We start from the raw sequence: 25,554 nt of genomic DNA, 5'->3' as shown, positions 1-25,554 counted from the left end.
AGATTTAAGTAATGATTTTCTCATTTAAGTAATACCTCATTATTATATCACAAAATACAATACCTAACTGAATAAAACCTCCAGTATTTATAAATCAATTAATACAGTACGGTTCTGAAAGGCCGTGTTTATACACAGTTAAATATTTTTCATGCTGTCACTGACTCGGCAAAGGAAATAACGTTTGGATGTGTGCCAAGGGGCGGGAATGCCTGCACAGAACCACGACTCAAAGAGTACATTTATGCATCGCTTTTCTTATGTAAATAAGTTTGCAAATGATTTCGTGAATTTGCTCTGATGTTGAGGCACTATGTTATTATGAACGAGGTGGGTTGGATGAAACAATTCATATTTCGAATTTCTTTTTATACCTTTACGGAAAAACTCAGTTCATTTAATTAAAATTCAATATCGATGATAGTTTTATTTTTTGTAATACCGTTCGTTACTCTTTCAACTTTCTATTTATGAACTATTTAACTTTTTGTTTTATGTTATAAAAGTAACTTAAAAGGTTAAGTTCAGAGTTTATAACACCAGCTTATAAAATATTTTTGGCGTAAAGATAATGAACTCATTCTTATTGAGTGCGTTGACGCAATCGGTAGGACAATAACTATCCCATGGTGCCCCTAGTTCAAAGCACGCCTACCATGTACCAGTATATTTTCCGCAGTCTATTTAATGTATCCGTTTCTTCTCTACTGCGCTCCAACTAGATACCGCACTTACTTAGCCTTTTTTATTACGGCAACTATTAGATGCTTGTGTGTGTGGCAGCTTAACACTCAATGACATCTTTCAAATTTTGTTACATATGCTTTGTTATTTTACGTAGCCAGTGGGAGGCTCCTTTGCACAGGAGGCTGGCTAGATTATGGGTACCACAACGGCGCTTATTTCAGCCGTGAAGCAGTAATGTGTAAGTATTACTGTGTTTCGATCTGAAGGGCGCCGTAGCTAGTGAAATTACTGGGCAAATGAGGCTTAACATCTTATGGCTCAAGGTGACGAAGGCAATTGTAGTGCCACTCAGAATTTTTGGGTTTTTTGAGAATCCTGAGCGGCACTGCGCTGTAATGGGCATGGCGTATTAATTACCATCAGTTGAACGTCCTGCTCGTCTCGTCCCTTACCTATTATCATATAAAAAAAGTAGAAATTAATGAAATACTTACTGATGATATGTGATCTCAGCGTCTTTCTTATTTAAAGTCTTACTTCGCAACCCGGAATTTTAGTTTCAATTATAAGCAAAGTTTAACAGAACATGTGACACGTTAACGTCACATTGCTCGATACTGGCTCGAGTACTTGGGCGTAGTGTTAATTGCCGCTCTTTGCGACTACGCCTGTGGTATATAATTGGAGCGCAGCGGATACCAATCCTTAACCTACGGTTCGTTTATTTTACTTTATAAAAGCTACAAGAGTACATGTGTTGCGATGATCAAATACCATGAGGTGTTGGTATGTTCGTTTGAACTACATTAAAATCCTTCTTGAGATAATCATGTAAATAGTAAAAGAAGTAAAGTGTCTAGCGATAAAATAAGGGGACCAGTCCGTACTGAGATTAAGGCAAGGCTCCCTTAATTATATGTAATCTTGACGAAATTATCATTATCATTATTATTGTTTTGACAGGCTGATCCGTTGGTTAAATTAGCTGCCAGCACTTGGGTTTCCAGAAAAGATGAATGAAGATATTTTGACTTTGAGAATGCTGGCTAGATTATGGGTACCACAACGGTGCCTATTTCTACTGTGAAGTAGTAATATTCTAGCATTATTGTGTTTCGGTCTGAAGGGTGCGGTAATGTGAGACTTAACATCTTATGTCTCAAGGCGACGAGCGCAATTGTAGAACCGCTCAAAATTTTTGGGTTATTCATTATACCTGAGTGGGTTGCATTGTAATAGGCAGGGCGTATCAATTACCATCAGCTGAACGTCCTGCTTATCTCGTACCTTACTCTCATAAAAAAAACCTCACACTCAGATGAGTTTCACGTAAGTAAAGTCTGAGCTAAGTCTAAAATGTCCTATAGATCTCAGCCTAAAACAATTTTATTAAGTAGTACGGCATACTTTAGCGCAATCAAAAACAATTTCCCTAAATACTACGGTCGCTATGTTAACTTGTTACCTAGTTAAAAGTCCGCAGTCAGTTTGGTCGATGAACGCAACATTTTCACGTCATTTAACGGGGCTTTGGGTAATTTGTTTCGCCTCCGTTCAAATACAGGTCACAGCCACTTCAACTTGTTAAACTTAACACCGCCCTACTGAACTAAAATCCTTGCGAATTCATTTTTCGCTTTTAAAATTGAATACGCAGTGCTGTTTTATTAATTTTTCGCTCCTATTTATATTTGAATTAAATAAATAATTTATTTGAATACTCATATTAAACACAGAGCTGAAAACAAATGAAATGTTATACCAAAGAATAACGTATCTATTCTATTGGCATCTATAACTTAGTCGATTTGATATAAAAGTTATATCTTATAATAATAATATATTTTTTTAACGTGCTACTTATCGACATTTGAGGTGTTTAACCGTTAATCGTTAATTATAATCGAGTAGTTCGAAGATATTATGCAGAGCTCAACGAATTAATTTTGAGAAATAAATGCGTTTATGCCAGATATATCAAAATTTCTCAGCCATATGCATCAAACTTAAGTAATTCTGATTTGAAAACTTTTTTCGGCACATAATACTATTTAGACGGGATAATTCAGATATGGAACTCTACTTCTTTGGTTCCGACACATTATAGTTTTAAAATTGGTTTAGATCTTCTTGTTGGCGGAAATCCTATTTGTAACAGCCTTAAAAATTATAAAATGAAAAACATTATAATATATTTCAGTATAACTTTAACAAAGCGTAAATAATATAAATTTTAATTTATTTTTATGTTATTCATTTAAATTGGAAGTGAATCGTATTTATCGTAACATATACAAATCAAAGTATTCGTAAAAAATAGATAACAGCAAGTACTTATGAAAGTATCATATATCCGTTAGTAAATAACATTTATATTTCACAATACTTAATTCCTATCTACACTACTACTACTCAATAATAATTAACAACTGTTCGTTATATCTGTTATTTCTTCTTCGTGTATTTAATCTGTCATGCTCACACCCTTTTGATTGAGTCTTGCTAAAACGAGAGGCACCTAGTATTATTTAGCCGAAACTTCAAATTACAGTTTTACAATTTGTAACTTTTACATATACCAAGATCTACGATCGATGCGTTAATCGAACGGTTGGCTTATTTGATAAGCTCGGACGGAACCCGAGAGGCGCGGGTTCGACTCCCGCATCGTCCATAAAATTTGATCTGGGATTAAATATATTAAATTTTGTATATTTAATCCCAGATGTTAGGGATATTCACTTGAAAATAACAGTCTCTAGATTTCAAAGAGTGACATCTCAAGTCAATTTCCTAATATGCAATTATTGGGGTTGAGCAGGTTATCAACTGTCATGAGCCACAACCTGAAACTAGAACAAGACATACTAACATTTACGATCGATGCGTCTCTCGGACTGTTAGCTCAGTTGGTAAGAGCCCCTCAGGTAGAACCCGAAAGGTGCGAGTTCGAGTCCCGCAGCGTTCATAAATTTTAGTACAAATTTGTATAGTGTTATAAGAAGATATCATTCTTGGAAAATGACAACTACTTATAGTCGTAACTTTCACTTCGGAAACACTACAAGAATAATGCTAACATAATAACGTAATTCTGTATATTATTTAAGAAAGTTAAAATATTACTCTATCTAGCAGGTAGGTAATATAAAATGATCAAATAATATAATATTCTACTCCATGCATAAAATTATTAATTGCCTAAAACTTGCTTTGAAACTAACAAGCTTCTACTACTACCAGTGGGAAGCTCCTTTGCACAGGATACCGGCTAGATTATGGGTACCACAACGGCGCCTATTTCTACTGTGAAACAGTAATGTGTAAACATTATTGTATTTCGGTCTGAAGGGCGACGTAGCTAGTCATATGAGATGTTAAATCTTATGTCTCAAGGTGACGAGGGCAATTGTAGTGGCGCTCAGAATTATTGGGTTTTTCAAGAATCCTGAGCAGCACTGCATTGTAATGGGTAGGGCCTATCAATAACCATCAGCAAAACGTCCTGATCGTTTCGTCCCTTATTTTTATTAACCTGTAAGTATACATGGGGCACACTAAAAGTTTTGCACTTCTAATTTATCGGAACTATTTGAATTCCGAATGTTTTATTTTTTTTTAAACGTTGCGACCTTATAAGTCATAAAAAAAGAAGTGGCGGGAAATCATTTGTCAATTGTTTTTTATCACACATCAAGATTCTACGTACGCAACGATAATGCAATTAAGTCGAAAAGATTTTAGAGCGATGATTTTTTATGATTTTAAAAGTTCTCTATCTCAGCAAGACTGTACCGCTCGCCTTCAAAATGCTTTTTGGGAGAGAAGCACCTTGCTTGAGAACGTCGGGTTTCTTTACATGACGAATTTCGTGAAGGGTGGCCTTCAACTGCCGTCAATGAAAATAATGTGGCTACTGTTAAGCGGCTAATTAAAGAAACCCACGGATTACCTATGAGACAATTCGATGAAATTAATTCAGAAAATTGAAGGTTCGGAAATTTTGCTGTCGTTGCATCTCTCATGAACTCACAGCGGAGCGGAAGCGGCTTAGCGTGGAATGGTGCTCACAGATGCTAATAAAGTACGACCACGGACATTCTAATGCTGATCATGACATTGTTACAGGAAACGAAATGTGGATATATTTTTTATGAACCCGAAAAAAAAACAGCAATCTTGTGAATCGGTGTTTGAAAATGAGAACAGTCCAATTAAAGTGAGGCAGGCGAGAAACGTTGGTAAAATAATGATCGCATTTTATTCTCAGCTACGAGTCCCATCTGCACAATTCCACTTGAAGATCAAAAGAGTATTAATGCCGAGTGGTATTCTACCATTTGTTAACCCAGAGTGTTAAAAAAAAGTTCGCGAAAGTCAACCAAAAAGCCGCGTTGTCAACAAGAACACATCACACACGGATAACAAAACTAAGTCATTTTTAGCTTCTGAAAAAGTACAACTCGTCACCCATCCTGCACATAGCCCCAATCTAGCACCCTGTGATTTCTATATTTTCCCCAAAATAAAAGATTTGATGAGAGGTTTTACTTTTACCAGTTCCGAAGAGGATGATGTGATAGCGTTCAATCAGCACGTAGAAAACATGCCTTCAGATCTGTGGATCTACTGTTTTAAAAAATGGTTCGACCGCATCAAAAAAATATTGTAATGTAAAGGAGAGTATTTTGGAATGGAATCAACATAATATTTTGGTTATAACATGTTGTTTATTAAGTGCCGCATAATTTTTAGTGTGACCTACGTAGTTAACATTATCATGAATAACAGATAACAAGTTTGAACTGTTAACCAACGGCTTATATAAAATAACACTCATTTTTATCATCTGTTAAAAACACAGAAATTGCCGCCGAATTCAACCTTCGCACGACACGCCACAAGTTAGGATATCATCCTCACCATCTGGATGTGTGGCGGTCCTCCACAGTGCGGTTTTCAAGGAGCTTTCTTCCACGTACTACAAAGCTGTGGAATGAACTTCCTTGTGCGGTGTCTCCGGGACAATACTACATGGGTACCTTCAAAAAAAGCGCGTACACCTTCCTTAAAGGCCGGCAACGCTCCTGTGATTCCTCTGGTGTTGCAAGAGATTGTGGGCGGTGATCACTTGACAACAGGTGACCCGTACGCTCGTTTGTCCTCCTATTCCATAAAAAAAAGATATTCCAATTAGGAGCATACATTCAAAATAGATTGAAACTGCATAGGCGTGGCTTTACGTGAGTTTTTTTCTATTTGTTATAATATTAATCATGACGATAATTTTTTTTTTTCATCAAGTATTATTGAAAAACACAAGTGTGGCAATTTTAATGTAAAATTATTGCGTTTTTAGAAGTAAAACAAAAAAAACATTGCGAAAAGATAACTTCAATCGAGTATTTGATTTTTATGATCATTTGTGAAAATATTATTTTTCAATGTGATGTTAATATTGTCTCAGAAAGTTATAACAAAATACAGTACAAGTGTAGGAATATCAATTTAAACTAATAATTATCAGATAAACAGAAAAAAAAGCGCTTAAATCTACGTTGATGTTTTCTCTATCAAGATATTGATTTTTGTGATAATTTTTGATAGAATATGAAAATGAATTATTATGAATTATTCAAAAGGATGAAACCCTTTTTACCTTATAGTTATTGTAAATTGCAGTAAATCTTTTAGAAATCTAAATTTAAATTACAATTGTTGCACTGGACAGTATTAAAAAGAAAAAAAAAACAGTTGAACATCGATCAAGTTTAATCAATCATGAAATTTATTTGTATCGTGTTTTGGGTGTAGTAATGTTTTGGTGATAGATATGGATTCAGAAAGCTGACGACTAACCACCGTAACTGATGAAGCACAAAAACTGAACAGAATAAGTACTGATAACTGCAGTCAAAAATTATAGTAAAAAAGAAACAAATGGCAAGAGACCACATAATGCGAAATGCTATTGGGAGGCTCCTTTGCACAGGATGCCGGCTAGATTATGGGTACCACAACGGCGCCTATTTCTACGTGAAGCAGTAATGTGTAAGCATTATTGTGTTTCGGTCTGAAGGGCGCCGTGGCTAGTTAAATTAATATATAGAGACTATACTAGACTAGATACTATAGATGTCTCAAGGTAACGAACGCAATTGTGGTGCCGCTCAGATTTTTGGGTATTTCAAGAGAAAATAAGCAGAACTGATATGAACATAGTCGCTTAATAATGAAATATTTTATTCAAATTCAGTATAATATTATGTTCGCAATGGAAATCAAAAGATAATATTGTTTTGTACCGGAAACTTTACGGTACAATATATTATATCAAGTTTGATTTAATGGACCTGCGGGCTGCGGAAGGTATATGCTTGATACCGCGCTATCACTAACAATTTAAATCATTTCGAAAAATGAATACAATCAGAAAACATTCATGAATTTATTGATACCGAATACAGTGTATAGCGAGCAAGCGAGATTTGAGGAAGTTGGTTGAAATGGCGATGAAATTCACAGTGAATAACATGGAATAATTATTTTACACATATTATTTTATATAATAAAAGTGATACAGGCATAAAGACATTTATATTTCGACTTCAGATAATCACTCCCACTGTTCTGAACATATATCTATATTTTATAAGAAAATATACATTATAAGGAAATCTGCACTTGAGTTGTATGTTTTACAACAGTGACTTTTATAAAATGTGTTTAATAGAGCCTCCTGTATTAACAATAATGTTATTTTTAAATTTAATGATATTTTAAAATTTACTAAGAAACAACAATCGAAATATTAATTTCTTTAAAATTTTCTTAGAGATTAAAAAAAAAGCTTTTCAATGTGTAAATTTGATGTTTAAACCAAAGCTAATACGATTATCCGATTTAATCCAAGAATGACTATTACTTTATTAATGTTAAACACTCGAATCAATTATATAAAATATATATTGATGTAACTTACGAAAATAAATATTAATTTGACATGAAAACTTGCTTACTTGGTTTGCAAATAGATGACCTAACCTGGCAAGCCTAAAATGATATTTCAGTATCTCCTGTTCTCGTGTTCTATTTTCAGTATTGAATGTATTTTTTTTATGGTAAAGGAGGAAAAACGAGCGTACGGGTCACCTGGTGTTAAGTGAACACCGCCGCCCACGTTCTCTTGCAACAGTACAGTAAGGTACATGTCGTATCGCCCCGGAAACACCGCACAAAGAAGTTCATTCCACAGTTTTGTAGTACGTGGAAGAAGGCTACTTGAAACACAGTGGAGGACCGCCACACATCCAGATGGTGAGGATGATATCCTAATTTGTGGCGTGTCGTGCAAAGGTGTAATTCGGCGGCAAGAATCAGGTGAAACAGCTCTTCGGAACACTCCCCGTGATAAATGCCGTAGAAGACACACAATGAAGCGACCGACGTCTCTACACTACGCCATTGTATGCGGTATTGACGTTAAAGTTCATAAATAAGGCAAAGCAATATTTGACGATTTATTAAACTGGAAATAATTTTCAGTGATGGTGTTTGGTGATGGATGCAAGCGGCACATGCTGCGCCTGGCAATAGTGGCCACCTGCTTGCTGGCCCAGGTGGTGGCTCCAGGTGGTCTCGAGCCATGTTCTGGAAGTCCGCTCTGTACCTGCCGGGCAGCTCACATGTCATGCACAGCTGTACCATTGCATAGGTTTCCAGGTATATATTGAATATTAATATTATACAAATAAAATTTGAAAAACAAAATTTAACGAATTTTTAAAATTTTTTGATCAACTGTAAAGAAGATCCTGTAGATGAAGCCACAACCTGAGAGTTGAACAAAGTATACAAGATTTTATGCCGATACGTCACTCGAACGGTTAGCTCAGTTGGTTAGAGGACTGGCACGGAACGCTAGAGGTCGTGGGTTCAAGTCCCGCATCGTACATAAAATTTTATTTTTCAAATTTATTTTGTGTATTAAACCAAGAAGTGAGGGTTATCAGTTTAAAAAAAAAACATAACAAATTATTAATATTATTTCAAAATATAGACACAATGTTTTAGATATAATATTTAAATTGTTACAATCTCCGTTACAGAACTTCACTACAAATTATAATAAATCTAACATATAAAATTCTCGTGTCTCGGTGTTTGTTACCACACTCCTCCAAAACGGCTGAATCATTTTGTATAACATTTTGTGTGCATATCGGGTAGGTCTGAGAATCGGCCAACATCTATTTTTCATACACCTAAATGATAAGGGTGACCCCTAAATATTTTATTTTTATTTTTTTGACATTTTGTTTTATTTTATTATGATTCATCATTGAAAAATACATACAACTTCAAATTTTCGCCCTTCTTCTATATATACCTTTAATTTTAACAGTGAAAGATTTAATTCGTTTCGAAAAAGGGTGTTATAATGTTTGAAAAAAAATTTTCATAAATAGTTTGTAAGCAGTAAATTTAGAACGCCGTTAAAAGCAATTTGGTACTAACCGTAATTGGTAGGAAGCTCCGTAACGTGATCTAGCATAATTATTCCTTTTACAGAGTGGCCGCAAATAGATCTCCAGCATCTAGATATAAGTATGTCGTACTTGGAAGTTATAACTGAGAGTTCATTGGATGGCTTGCGGTTGCAAACTTTAGTTCTCGTAGCAAATAGAATACATTACATTGAATCACATGCATTAAGGTAAACACAAAAATGCTATAGATAGTTTAATAGTTATTTAAGCAACAGTGATATATATTATTTATAATCGCTTATAAAATGCTCACAGAATACCTATATTTATTTATGGTGTGTGTGGATGAAGTAGCTACTTTACTCAATAACTTTTGTATTAATTTACATTTACTTTTTTGACTTACTCGTGTAAGGCATTGACTATTTGACGTTTGAGTATGTTTGTTGCATCATTTTATATATTTTATTGTAATTGAAATGATTTGAAAATTGATGGAAATGTAAATCTTGATATAAAAGAGTGGCAATAAGTTTCTTGCTACTTCTTCTCATTAGCTCAACCCTTTACGAAGTAGCGGTTGATTCAATAAGAAAAATATTTTTTTGACATTCATAAGTGTCATTTCCTTGACCTACATGAATAAAGTTCTTTTGATTTGATTTGATTTGTTGTGTAATAAGTAAATAACAGTCATGTGATACTATTATCATATATATTCATATTCGTGTTTTAATACCTAATTATCAACAGTTGCTTACAAGACTTTATCTACACCCATAATATGAATCCTCTATAAGAGATTCTTAACAGTTATCTATCTTACTGCTAACATTAAAAAAGCCAGTCCTAGTAACCAATACATCATCAAAACGAGTGTTGTAATCAAAACGAATGATTTTCATTACAACACTCGTCTGGATGATGCAATGGTTATTAGGACATTGGGTGTTTCAATGTTTGCAATAAGCTAACTGTTTTAGAATCTTTAATCGAGGATTGTAAGCATAGGTGTAGATAAATAATTTTACATTTATTCAATTTAAATTTATATTAATTAACTCATTTCAGCTCAATGTCATCATCACTTGCTTCTTTAGACCTTGGTTACAACGAATTTACAGAAATACCAGAAGAGGGATTAAAAGATCTAAGAGTCCTAAATTGGTTAAATTTACAAAAGTAAGCGATCAAAAATTATATGTTATAACCATAGATTTAGAATATAGAAGTGTAGAGGACCCTAACAGCCCAATAATACGTGAAAATTTATTGAAGTAGGCGTTATTTTGCAGAAATCCATATTTATCCAAATGTTTTGAGTTTTCTTTAGTGTTAATTCCGCTAATATTTGTCTGTAAACAATTCGACACTAGACTTGAGTTTCGTACCAGAGTTTGGCGAGTCAACATGTCCTGAAGATGCCTCGTATAGAGGCACGTGTTGAATTGTTTAAAGACAAATATTGGCGGAATTAATACTAAAGAAAATTAAAAACATTTGGACAATAATGCGTGATCAATTTTGATTTGTCAATGTGTACTAGTGGTTTAATATTTAAAATGCTAAGAAGCTAATGCTAAACGTGGCTGACTGATTACGACTTGTCAATCAAAATCGTTTACAGAAACAATAAACTCGCTTTCCTTTTCTATCTTGTTAAATTACCAGTGGGAGACTCCTTTGCGCAGGATGCCAGTAAGATTATGGGTACCACAACAGCACCTATTTCTGCCGTGAAGCATTAATGTGTAAACATTATTGTGTTTCGACCTGAAGGGCGCCGTAGCTAGTGAAGTCACTGGGCAAATGAGACTTGACATCATATATCTCTAGGTGACGAACGCTATTGTTTTGCCACTCAGTATTTTTGTGTTTTTCAATAATCCTGAGCGGCATTGCATCGCAATGGGCAGGGCGTATAACGGAACGTCCTGCTCGTCTCATTCCTTAATTTCATAAAAAAAATCTCCATTAATGATGTTCATATCTCTCGCACGTTTTGTCTGTCTTAATGCTTGTATTTGATTAATCTATGGTTTTTGCATCATTTCTATCAATATAATATACTGTAATATAAATTTTTGTTTCAGTAATTTTATATCGCATATTGGAACTGAAATAAGATGGCATTATATGGAAGATACTCTAACCAGCTTATCATTAAGCAATAACCAAATATCTCAACTAAACTCAAGAGCATTCACTTCATTAAATCACTTACTACAGTTAGATTTGGAGGGAAATTATCTCACAACCATTACTTCTGATTCCTTACCTTCTTCCCTGACTGTCCTGAAAGTATCAAATAATTTCCTTTATGAACTCTCCTGTGATTTAGTACAGAATCTTCCAAGACTACAAATACTCCATATCCGTCACAACTTAATATCATTCGAATTGAACGATACATGTGTTAGCAACAAAATGAAGAAGCTAGAAAAAATAGACTTAAGTAACAATAAAATAAACGGCTATAAAGACGTTTTTCTATTTCGTGAAGTTCAAGTTAGGCAGATTATATTAGACTTGAATGAATTAACTTTTGTACCGAAATTTCTTGTTTCCAACAACCGGATTGAACGTGTGTCTCTATCCTATAACAAACTGAGTACGGTGGCTCGGGAAATATTTATTGCACTAAAAAACTCCCTCGAGCATTTAGAAATAGAACACAACAAACTGTCCTACTTACCAGACAGTCTAGCACAGGTCTTACGACTTCGACATTTATCGCTAGCCTACAATCAGTTAGAGGAGTCACCCCAACTTCCGAGCCGTATTCAGACGCTCTCTCTCGCAGGAAACTTTCTAACTTCAATGCCCTCTGCACTCCAAGCACTTGAGCCGGGATCCATTCGTTATCTCGACTTAAGTTACAACAGGATATCTAATTTGTTCTCTCATGAATTCCGAGATTGGTCTACTTCGCTTGGCACAATAAACTTGAAAGGTAATAGGATTGCACAAATATACGACAGTGTTTTCCCTGTACATATGCCAGTAAAAGAAATCAATTTAAGTTTCAATGATCTTTACTATGTACATCCTCAATCTTTTTCTAATTTATCTGGTACACTACACGTATTGGAATCCTCTTCTACCCTCTTCAGTGGTTATTTTCCATTTGAAATTAATGAGGGTTTAGAGTCCCTAAGTTGGCTCTCCTTTGATAACAACGACTTCCATATTCTTAGAATAGCCGAGCTTGCGGCTTTTCCTTACCTTAAATACCTTAACTTAGATTATAATCGGATAGTTGAAATAGTTGTAGATGAATATTACACAAACATAACTTTATCTCTAACTAATATTAGGTTGTCATACAATTTTCTAAGTTGCTTACGCAAAACCACTTTCGAGCGTATCCCAGAATTAACCAACTTAGACTTATCGCACAACCGTATCAGTAACTTAACAAAGCATACCTTCGCAAACTTATCTAACTTGAGATATTTATCTCTTGCAGATAACGTTATTGATTCAGTAGAAACGGGTACATTTTCTAATTTACCAAAACTGGAGATACTGGAACTTCAAAATAACAATCTTACATATTTAAATCTCAATGCGTTACAAAATGTATCTATTTCTAATATTAACCTTAGTATTAACGTAAGCAATAATAAAATAAAATATATAGATGGAAATAGCCTTATTTCCATTAATATTTTCGATGGTTCTTACAACGATTTTCACGAAGTTCCGACCGCGTTTTTCATTGCTGTCGAATATACAATACGACAAGTTATATTATCACATAACAAAATAGCTCATATTACAAATGAAGCATTCGGACAATCTATTCTATTAGAGATATTAGACTTACATAAAAATAGTATAAGTATTATAAAAAGAAAATCATTTTTAGATTTAATTTCGTTGCAAATATTAGATTTATCGTATAACTCAATCACACAATTAGCAGTTGAACAGTTTCATAATTTAAAAAAGTTACGCTATTTAAAATTGGACCACAATAACATAAGACTTTTACCAAGAGATATTTTCAAAAATACAATAATAGAGCATTTAGATTTAAGCTACAATGGAATATCTTTATTCCCAGTAACAGCTCTATCACAAATAGGATTTACACTAAGACATTTAGACTTCACGGGTAATAAATTAGAATACCTAGATGGTAACATATTTCGAAACACACAATTCTTATCTAGTCTTAGGTTAGGAAGCAATTTGCTAACAGTTCTATCTGATAACACATTTTCAAGCCTCAGTGGCCTACGTCGCTTGGACCTGAGCTTCAACTTTATAAAGGCAAACTTTAAGGAACTGTTTCACAACCTTCCCAACTTAAGGCATTTGAACCTCGCAAACATAAGTTTAAAGTCAGTGCCTTATCTGCCTTTAACAAACTTAACAAGTCTCAATTTGACTTCTAATTACATTAACAGCTTCAAAGAGACTGATGTTAAGCGACTCCTTAACCTCCGTCACTTAGATATAAGCCATAATCGACTTACCTCTTTAGTGCCAAAAATGTGGGTACATTTAAAAAATCTAATTGTACTTGATATTTCTTATAACCCTATAGTAAGAATTACGCCAAATAGTTTCAAAGGACTTGGTAAATTATCACATTTAAATATTAACGGCCTTAAATATTTAGATATAGTCGACCAAGACTCCTTTCGTCCTCTTACCTCCCTCCGGTTCCTCCACATACAAACTTGGTCCTCAATAAATCATGCCTCATTTCGTATAACACATATAACGTCATCCCTCCCTTCCTTATATAAGTTGGTAATACATTTTAAGGACAGAACATTGAAGAATCAACTACATGGAATTGATGCTCGGAAAATACGGTATTTAGAAATAAAAGGCTCTAATCTGGAAAGAATATCAGAGGATGCATTTGAACCATTCGCCAACAGCCAAGAAATATTTGTAAAAATAACAGAAACATCTATTTCCAAATTGCCAGCAACGTTTATGAAGCACCTCGGCCAAATTCCCCAACTAGGTATCGACATCAGTTACAATCAAATCGCAAGACTTAATCCAGCTATCTTCTATCCGAATTTTACGAGCTGGAGTCACGTAGCGACTAAATTGCTTTCAGGTATGTTATGTACGATCGTCCGAACTTTGATACAAATTTTCCTTGTTAGACTATAGTTTGTTTTGATATATACCTAGTACAGTCGTATACATCCCTTATTATATATATTATGCTTCATTTATTCAGCATTGATAATAAAACATAATTTTTGTTCATTTCAGTGATTGGAATATATTTTTTAATTTCATTAAAGCACAGTTTATTATTTACCTTTGCATTGCCGTTTTGAACTCAAGCCGTTTCTATGTTGAACGGCTTGAGTCTATTGGATATAATAACTATTATTAGTTATTTTATTATACGCTATATTATATTTTTTCTATAGAAAACATTGGTATGGGGCGGGTGAGGATTGAACCGCGGGTATCGTAGATAGAGTAGATAGGGACCTTCCCATTGCATGGATTACATGCTTTTAAATACTTTTTATATATCAAAATCAAAAATACGTATATTTATCCCAATATATAATATAATTACAATAGTATAGCAATACAGATTCTTAAATGTTAAACTACAGTTGGGAGACAGGAGCTCAAACTGGGTAGAACCTGTGCTTTGAGTCTCCTTGCCCCCCCACTCTTAACTAATTATATAATTGCATTTTATTGTCTATACTATAGAGACTGAATATAAAATTTGTTTTTGTGTGTATACGTTTGTGTATGTCATTCTCTTTTCAGTTTATCTGTGTGTTCAGTGTAAGTAAAGATGATAAATATTATATGAACCTATATGTATCTCTATTTATTTATATTATAGTAACATTGGGGCTAAAAGATTTTATAATGATTATATAAAAGCATTATTAAATAAAATAAAAGCATGAATTACAAACTGGTAAGTTATAAATATCATGTGGAAAACTTCATGCATCTGTAAAATGTCTTAACTTTGACAGATGGCTAAATTTCATATTATTATGATAACAATTTGATGTTTAAACAAACTACACCTTACTAAATTGTAGGCACTGTCGGTATTACGTTAACCAGTTAATATTTCATGTGGAGTCTGACCTCGGTGGGAATAAGCCGTGAATATTATAGTAATTTAACAAACTCTAACTGCAATCCCATCTTCGTAATGAGTTTTAATTCTTAATAGCTTTGCGAATTTGCGAGGAAAATTGCGTTTGAATAATAAATTGTTTACACCCTTGTCATTGTACAGGTGGTTTGATCATGACTGGAAATCCCCTGCGGTGCGAGTGTGACTTGGCTTGGCTTGGAGCGTGGCTTCGCAGATGGCTTCAAGAGAACGATGCTGGTAATGAACTGAGGAGAGCCATGAGGAGTGCAACTTGCAGGGACCAGTTGGGGCGCCATCTTCCACTGCTTCAACTTCGAGCAGACGAAGCCGAATGTCACGCTAGTGCCCTTTCTAGTGATGCTCAACCAAATTTCATAAATTTTGTATACACAATAACTTATAGTATATGGGTTATAGTTCTTAGATGATAAAGCCCAATTACTAGTTATAGTAATGATGATATCTTTGTATCATATCAGGGATTCAATTTTAGTTAGTAATTACAGCCTTTTTTTAAAGAACAGTATAATATTTGGTTTCGTTACATTTTGTTATACGCCGTGAACACGGGAACTTATATTCACAGAGTTGAAATTATATTTTATTTAAAAAAAAAAAACAATAATAAAATTAAAGCATTAGTGAGAAAAAAGTATTCTTATACTTTGTTCAAACAATGTTTTAATATTGATAAAAATTTTGAGTAATTTTTACTTTAACAAAAGATAAATAATGGAAGCAATAAATCTGAGCATCTTTAGTAACAACAGTTTTTTTTTTCTATCATGAAAGTATCATAAAATACTATTAACGAATTTTAAAAGTACTTTTGCCATAAAATTTCAAAATACAATATAATAATTTATAGCAGGTCTTACGCCCTTAATAGCCATAAAATCTTCTATAGTTTCCTATGTACCGCATTGATGTAATTGTTTTATTTATTGCGAGTATAATGACGCAATTATTTTTCGAAAAAAAATCCCTTTATTTTTTTTTAAAGATCTTTAATAAACGATATGAATAACCTGCCTAAACCTAAATAAAAAGGCTGGAACGCTCAGGCTTACTGCTGCCTTTATAAATGTAGAGGTTACTAAGCATTTAATTTTCTTTTTTTTTTTCATTTTTGTATGTCAGATATTATTATTTTTTATTTTTTATAGGAAAAATAAATGTAAATAATCGCCATATTAATTAAAATGTAAATATGTAAAGAATAAATATTTTCACTAAGAAATTGTTTTATTTAATACTTATTATACCTTGGAAGCGTAGATTTCAGACTATTATTTCAATGAATCTAAATATTTGCATAATTGTTGAAGGTTGAGTGATATTTAATATCTCCATCCTTTGTAAATGCATTCCGATAACGCATTTCAAACGGAAGTAACGGAAATGGAACCTGGCATTTAAAAATAACTTTCTACTGGTGAATTTTTAAATCAGGTTAAAATTCGCAAAAATATCCAAAACATACATACAAAAACCAATACATCTCTTTTGAGTATTGGTAGATATATCATTCATGCTAAAAAACCAGTAAATAATCCAGAATAATATTTCTTTTCTATGAAAGAGGAGGACAACTAAGTGCACGGGTCACCTGATGTTAAGTGATCACCAGAGGAACCAGAGGAGCGCTGCCCACTTTTCAGAATATCTTAATTTATTGTCATTATTTTGCTGGTCCCATGATAAATAGCATGAAAAAGACGTAATAAGGAATGAAAATCGATTAGATTGTGGGATAATATTCTCCAATTAAAAAAATTACATAAAATTGAACAAGTTTGTTATCATAAGGTGGTACCGGTGGGAGGCTCCTTTGCACAGGATGCCAGCTAGATTATGGGAACCACAACGGCGCCTATTTCTGCCGTGAAGCAGTAATATGTAAACATTACTGTTTCGGTCTGAAGGGCGTCGTAGCTAGTGAAATTACAGGGCAAATGAGACATAACATCTTATGTCTTCTTTAGGAGACGAGTTCAATTGTAAAGTCTATATGAATTTTTGTTTTTTTCATCACCTGAACGTCCTGATCATCTTGTCCCTTATTTTCATAAAAACAGTAAAATACAAACCGTACTTTCACATTTTAATCACAGGATATAATGCTGTGAATAGTTGTACTCGTAAATGACTCTCAACCAGCACGATATACGACCTCAGTTTACCGCAAACGTTCATTTATACGTACATACGTACGCATACGGCGTCCACATGAAATATTTTAAATTAAAACTATGTTATCATCCTGTAATTAAATATCGATATTATTTAGATATTCAATACATCCATACTAATTATACAGGAAACGTAATTAGTGGGTAACGTAATAACATCACACATATTAAAATAATGCTATTTTAAATTAGATATAATTTAAAAATATAAGTTTTATTGAAAAGTTTCTTTTGGTGCTTTTCGTTAGGAAAAAAAAAATTATAAACGGCGCGAACACCGACACCCAATATTAGTTTTATCGACCAGAGGAAAGGTTTGACATTGTATTACATACTTTGAACTGTCAAAGTCTGCGGGTAGTCGATCCGGTGATTTGATTGATTCAATTGTACTAATGTCAATTTTTATTTTTATGGAAAAACGTGGACCAACGAGCGTACGGGTCACCTGGTGTTAAGTGATCACCGCCGCCCACATTCTCTAGCTACACCAGAGGAATCACAGGAGTCCCATGTCGTATCGTCCCAGAAACACCGCACAGGGCAGCTCAATCCACAGCTTTTAATGTTGATTGTAACTATGATAATAAATCTATTAATATTCCATATTTCAATTGTGTAATTCAATTCAAACTACCAAATGTACGAGCTGGAGAAGTTGCTGTCTATCACAATACGATTGATACAACTGACATTCTTTCTTATTGTATATCTTATATCTTTAAACGAGCAATTCTTGTATATATATATATATATATATATATATATATATATAATTTGAATCTCGGAAACGGCTCCAACGATTTTAATGAAATTTAGTATACCGGAAGTTTCGGGGGCGAGAAATCGATCTAGCAAGGTTTCAATTAAAAAAAAATGTTTTATCCGTGTTTTAATGAGAAACTGCTACAATAACATTAGAATACCAAGTTAAATTTCGCCACTATATACAAGACTATAATAGCTTAGATGGGACATTGGGTATCCGGAAAGCTGAAGACCCCGGTTCGAATCTAGATGTCCTATTAGTTGTTTTTTGTTAAAATTTTGTATCTTCTTAAAAATCCGACCAAGGCTCGGTAGTCCAGGTACTTAAAATTATTTAATGAAATTTAAATAACCGTCATTTAACTCAAATATGCTGTATAATAATTGGTTATATTTGAACCTTCTTTATTACATTAATATTCTTTCTACAAACGTAAATTGCACGAGGATTAAAAGTTTGTAAGGATTTACGTTTTGCACGTCAAAGAAGCATAACTTTTTTAACGTAAAGAATTATTTTAGTATGGAGAAAAAAGATTGACTGGCGTTGCCTTCACGTTAAGGAGAATGATCATATAGTTGACATGAAAAATTTGTATCAAAATTTGCCAGAGACCGCTCAATGTACCTCAATCTATTTGGCGTGCTGAAATTTCAACATTGAAACAAAATTTTTCGTTTCTTATCTTAGTTACCATAGTGTTAATGGAATTGAACAAGTAAGACACAACCTTAGCCTTAACACCTTTTCCTTAGCAACCTAACTGGTACGACTCAAGAGCCCCGCGAACCGTGACATCTATATTCACATAGCTTGGAACACTTTCTGTTAAATTACTGCACCCGAAGGTTGAGCATTGCAACTTTTAATAAGAATTCCAGCAAATCCTCGTATTCCTGTAGTTTTGCCGCCGTATAATCGAAGTGATTGCGTCCCGAGAATATATCAGGTGATAGAAGAAGCCAAGATCTTTGAGAAGGGCAAGTTTCCCCTTTCTTCCTTTTCTGTTCACTTGAATACCCCTTTATTAAATACAGTCCATTTAAAATTCCCCGGCGCAACCAGCAGTTAAGGTTCAGCAATTATGCAAGAGTTGTTGTAATTATGTATGAAAATCGATTTATGTTGAAAATGCAATTGAAATGTATCATGAAATTACTAAATTATAATAAATAAAAAAATAATGACCATATTTAACCATTGATAAAAAAATCTTTATGATGAAATAAAGAAATAATTCTACTAAAAAATCAAAAAAAAAATGTTCAAAAAATTTTTGGAGCTCAGAAGTCTACGTACAGTTCATAGAATATTATGAACATTTATATTGTATGCAGTAATTACGTATTGTTGTTGTATATTATCGGTTCAATAAACTTGAATTGTAACCATCACACTGTCTTTATTAATACAAATCCTATAATCGGATTTAAATCAGTTGGGATGTTTGATTATGTTACGGAATCAGACAATTGAAGCATCTATACAATTATGGAAGCTTGTTTGCTCATCCTTAACGAACCATGTAAATTTGACTGTAATAATATTAATATTATTATCAATGATAATACACTGCTTCTTGTGTTCCTAAGAGTGTAGTCTTAAGAATATAATAAGATAATATAAAACTTAAAAAGGTTACAGTTTACAAAAGGGTTGGAAGAATTTTAATGTCAACTTTTTGGGCTATAATTACATAATATTATTTATTAGATTAATTATTTAGGATTTTCCCCTAACATAGACTCTAACTGAAAATCTTCTTGCTACAGCTCTGCATGTTAAATTTTTAGGAGTACTTCTAGATAAAAATCTAAAATGAAAAGAGCATGTAGACATGGTATGCCAAAAAATTTATAGATATGTTTATGTGTTATATAGATTGCGTAAAACGGCTTTACCAAGTACAGTCCTGGCAGCTTATCATGGTTATGTCGCATCAGTACTTCGATATGGACTCATCTTGTGGGGAAAATCTAGCGAGGCTAATAGAGCTTTCATAGCCCAAAAGAGATGCTTAAGAGCTATGACAGGAGCTTTTTACTTAGATTCGTGTGAACCACTGTTTAAAGAATTACGTATTCTTCCATTTCCCTGTATGCATATATACGAAATATGTATCTTTGTCAAACAACATGACCATTTATTTACAAAAGCAAGAGATATTTATCCGAGAAATACAAGAAACGGTGACAGACTGGTGATTGCACACAAATATCATAATGCATCCTACGGAAAATGTAGCTATGTCATGTGTATATAAATATTTAATCCTCATCCTAAATAACTCCCTCCAAGCTTACGCGTATTACCCGTCCAACGATTTAAAAAGGATCTTTTTACATGGCTTAAAGATAAATGTTTTTATTCCATAAATGAAATGTTGACACATTAGGTTAAATTAATTGACATTTAAAAATAATAATTATAATTTAAATTAACCTGAGTGCTTGAAATATAGAGTTTGTTAATCAATTATAATAATAACTAGAATTTTGTTAATAATAATTTTGCACGCCAGAAATGGCCGATAACATTGATACATTAAAACTATTTACACCCATTGTTACATGTTTTCTAGCAAAATAAAGAATTTATTTATTTATTTACAATAAAGATAATGTAACTAACTCTCGTCATGTATGACGTCATGTATGACGAGAGTTATAAAAATTTCAAGGCAAAGATAATTTCGACAGCCCCGTCAAACATTATGCGTAGTGGAAAAGTTTTTACTTCAGACGCTGTAGTTTGGTAGTAGGGTTTGATACACCTACCAGTATAACCTACTAGTGTAAGATTTTTTTTTGGGTTTTTTAAGGTTAAAGGAAATTTCTAGTAAGTTCAGGATCAAATCGAACACAGAAAAATGGATGGAAAATGTGCAAGCAGGATAAAAATAGTTAAAAGAAATATCTCATACAATATAAATTGAAATTAAAAGAGAATCATTTTGAAATAGATCAGATCCGCGGTATATAAGCCGTACTAAGCATGGTCTATGGCAGTTCTAGTTGAGACTCGAAAGTGAAAAGGAAAACAAGGAAGAGATGATTAAGTAGTGAAAAGTGGAAGTGATCCAGGAGAAGAGGAAGAAGAAGATAGAAGAGAACTAGTATTCAGTGCGGTGTGATCTGCTGAAGGCACCGCCATCGACTAGAGGAACAGCGGCAGACTTGCGAAGTGCAAGTTCTGAAAAGTGAACGCAGTAACGGCTCGTTCCTTTAAGCTTTGTATTTATTTTGCAATTCCTGACCCACTCTCGTGACAATATCTTAGATCATTTATACGTCTAGATAGACTGCTTTGAAAACATCGAAAAAAATTGAGGATGACAGTTAACCTCTATTTTGAGCAATGGATCCACACTAAAGAAATAAACCTGGCCTTTTTTCAGCGGTTTTCTAACAGCAAAAGCGCTATCTGGACGTATAAATTTTATAAGGAAAATATGCCATTATCCTCCGCAGAATTTGCCACGACTATTACGGAAAAATACCTTAATAATATGTTAAAGGGTATAAATAAGGCTACTAATTATTATTTTCCTTGTGCTGAGCACAGAAATATTATCACAAATTTATTTCATTAACAAGAGTTTTGAGTTGGATAAAAGGGTAAAAAAAAATAATACAATTAGGATCTAATATCTAGGATGTAGGTTACCCGTCATATCCAAAAATAGGCTCAGAATTGAAGTCACAATGCTGCCAACAATATCTACGCTCGATTTACATTCAACTGAAATTATCCAGCTGGCTGTCTGACTGTTATATGAAAATACCTTTTCACCAGAGTTTTATTGAACATTAAAATTAAATGAATATTATTTTACGTTTCATTATCTCTGAGCTAATCTGACCATAAGTTCTGTTACAAGAAATATGGATATTGTTATGACGTAATCTAAAATACATACGTGCGAGTTTCACGACCCTGCGTGATCTGTGGAAAGTTATTCGGCGCCATATTCAGTAAATTATTATCACTTATACCTACTAATATATCTACTTAGTTCATCGGTGCGTCTGTGACTGATGCGTACTACTTTTTTTGTCAAGTTATAATCACAAACAATTGTTTCATTAACTTTACGTGTAGCTCCATTCTACTAAGCGTTGAGTAAGGTCCTCATGAGGTGGCAGTGCTCGTTACAACATTATTTTAGGCTTAGATGATGTTTAAGTCGAATGACTCTATTTACAAAGTTACGTGTTAGTGTTACTACGTAATGAGAATTACTATAATGACGACACAACCATGGTTGTTCACTATTCATAAGCGCAACTTTTCAATCACATACAGTAATTATTGTAATTCAAAACCAAATCCCTAACAAAACAATTTTCTGTCATTGTAAAATTTTTTTTTTTAATCTTTGGGATAACATGTATATATTTATTAAAGTCTCAGCAAATAATTCAAAATAGTTCTATTCTTATTATTCTACCTTTGGATTTATTGCAGGCCTTTAAGCTTGCTGGACACGAATCTATGAATTTCCAGTATCTCGGAATCTAGTAACTGCTTATTTTACAGATTTGTATGATGTTAGCGTATCGCTTAAAGTAGGCCGTGTCTAAAACTGACCATAATTTTTAGTCCAAGATGTTCACATCTGGGCTAGACGAGGGCCAATCTTCAGCTCTTGTAATGTCAGGAAAGTTCACTTCTTGTCCTGATACAGAGTTCTGTCCAGATGTAGTTTGTTGGAAAGTCTCAATTTTTAAAAACTAGATTACAGAGTGGTTTCACAAAAAGACAGTATACATACACTTTGACTTAAGACCTCACACCTCTCTTATGTTATTTTTTTTGCATCACAATGAGATGCAGAGGTGAAAGGTCTAAAAGTATAGTCTAATCAGATGCAACAGTATCTGCGCTCAAACGTTACATCTAGCTACCAATTGGCATGCATGTCAGCATGGAAAGAATTTAAACAATATTAGAAACTATGTATTACATAATACGATTACTAATTCCAGTATTGTTGAAATTCACAACAACCTAAAAACTTTGAGGAAGGGGAAAAATTACTTTATTATATCTCTAGCTCAAAAAAGCCAAAATCATGTCTGCTCACTCGGTGAGAAAACATTAAAGTTTTATTTTGTGTTTAGCGTTTCTTGGTATTAAACTACTGCCATGCTTAGTAAGAGTTATTTGGAGGAGATACTTATTAGATATTTACACACCAAGTAGCATTTATTATATAAATGTAAATCGTATGAAACAATCAATTATTGTATTGTCAACTCTTTTCCTTTCCTATTTTTATTATGGCTGTAAAAAGATGTATTAGCTTAACCGTTTCTCTAGTAAAAATAACGTAATATTATGAATTAACGTTAAATGGAAGTATAGTTATTTAAACGCTTAAGTGACATTAGCTTTTATGAATGAAATATTTTTAGCTGACAAGTGTTTTAAGCCAATGATTGTATCAAACCGAAATAGATAATCAAAGTGTTATAACTACAGATGTATACATGATATGGTGAGTAATTATTAATTTAGTAGAAATGCAACGTTAATTAATCTAATTTTCCTTATTCACACAGTAGCGAGAGAGCAATAAGTCTTTGGTTGCATCCTGAGTCATGGCGCATCGCGTATGGCGGATTGCAGAGCGGATTTACAAGTAGATACCTGTCCTAATTGCACGCAGAAAAGAACATCAACTTTGCGCGCATGTGTTTGTCATTTTACTTTGGTTTTAATAACGTCGAAATCGAAGCTTAAACGTTTTCGATATTTAGATAAAGGAGTTTTTTTACCAATGATATATTTTTTGTGAAAAAAAATAAAGCCCGAAATTATATATACTACAGAAAAATGTAGCGGTGAATACGTTACACTATTAAATTTAATTTAAATTTGTAACCAGAACGTTAGTCTACATGAAGAATAAAGACGATACCCGGAGAAATTTGAGATATTAAAAGATATACCAACATTTTTTTAGAATTACATTTTCACAGAGAATGAATAAGTTCTGAAAAACTGTTCCTAACTTTAAAGGAAATTTTTAAAAGGGTATAGAATATTTTAAAATATATGAGTTCAAAAAAATAATACAATATGTAAAGTAGTGTTCATTATCTTCAGCAGGAATGTCATTAATTTTCGACATTTCACTTCACTATCTGCGAGTAAAAAACAAAATACGCCAGTAGAACGCGCCGTGAAATGTGCGCGCCCGCTCGCACTACGGACAAACATGTCGAACGTGCGCGCTGCGCCGCCACTCAGAACGCAGGCTTATAGCAGACTCTTACAAGCGCTTTTCACTAAGAGTAAATCACAGAACATTGCTGCAGACATTACGCAGCTTGATGTAAAGAACATGTATTTGGAAACACACGGTCGTAAAATAGCTTCAAAATATATTGTAACGTTCTGTTAGTTATTAGATGAATTATTTATAATTACCTATTTATTTATAACTATTTTAGATTTTTCCAGGTTCATACATCCAGACATCCATACAAACTTTCGTATTTATAATATGAGTAGATATTTCTTTGGAAAGCCAGGAGGTAGGGCTGTGATTTTCACAATTGCAACTGGTGAAGCATCACTTTCAAAAATAAATGCGGACGTAAATCCACTAATGGCATAAAGTTTTACCCTTCCGCGGTCTAATAATCTCGAAATTGTGGTATTTTGTAATACACTATTCTTCCAAAGCAGCGATGTATCGTTGTTCCTATTTATTATGTTTGACGTAAATGATCTGTCATTCTTACTCTTTGCCTTTGGTGGAAATGACGTCCGTCACACACAATTGACTTAATATAAGTGACGCTATGCTGGGCTATGTTCTTGTAGTGTTTTACTTTTCTGCGGGAACCCGTTACTTTTAGGGGATTTTTAAATTTTATATAATATAATACTTACACATTGTTAACCGGTAAAAATATAAGGTATTAACTTTACTAAATTAAGTTGAGGTGCACTAAGCTATATAAAGAAACTGTAGTTTTTTATATTTCCCACGGAAAGTTATTAATTTTCCAGGATGAAAGGTATCCAAGTTGTTGACCGGCAATATAATTATCAATATGCCAAAATTTATTAAATTAAGTGCATAAGTTATTGTGCACTAACCAATATAAGTTATTTTAGTTTTTTTAGCTATCCCATGGGAACCCAATAATTTTCTGGGATGAAAAGTTTTGACCGGCAATTTAAGGTATTAACATAGTAAATTTTACTAAATTAGGTGCATTAGTTGTTGTGTACTCCGCTATATAAGTTACTAAAGATTTTAACTAATCCACGGAAACTCTTTAA

General features: G+C 33.3%; 2 protein-coding genes across 3 annotated transcripts in view; one reads left to right on the top strand and one right to left on the bottom strand.

Moving 5' to 3' along the window:
- The window catches only part of LOC126966914 (chaoptin-like), a 32,166-nt gene extending 15,689 nt beyond the window's left edge, over positions 1-16,477 (top strand). Inside the window, exons 2-6 of one of the 2 annotated variants that reach the window (XM_050811197.1) lie at positions 8,233-8,409; positions 9,259-9,403; positions 10,248-10,358; positions 13,961-14,262; positions 15,436-16,477. In XM_050811197.1, the coding sequence (XP_050667154.1) occupies positions 8,235-8,409; positions 9,259-9,403; positions 10,248-10,358; positions 13,961-14,262; positions 15,436-15,722 (1,020 nt within the window). In that variant the 5' untranslated portion in view covers positions 8,233-8,234 and the 3' untranslated portion in view covers positions 15,723-16,477. Of the gene's footprint in view, positions 1-8,232; positions 8,410-9,258; positions 9,404-10,247; positions 10,359-11,269; positions 14,263-15,435 lie in introns of both variants that reach the window. The other variant, XM_050811196.1, reaches the window with a different exon arrangement.
- LOC126966977 (uncharacterized) overlaps positions 1-25,554 on the bottom strand; it is a 516,069-nt gene that overhangs the window by 76,411 nt on the left and 414,104 nt on the right. The gene's annotated exons all lie outside the window — the stretch shown is intronic.

This window comes from Leptidea sinapis, chromosome 11, assembly GCF_905404315.1.
Source record: "Leptidea sinapis chromosome 11, ilLepSina1.1, whole genome shotgun sequence".
Classification (NCBI taxonomy): domain Eukaryota; kingdom Metazoa; phylum Arthropoda; class Insecta; order Lepidoptera; family Pieridae; genus Leptidea; species Leptidea sinapis.
The sequence above is the reverse complement of the archived record's forward strand: the minus strand, read 5'-3'. Positions and strand labels throughout refer to the sequence as shown.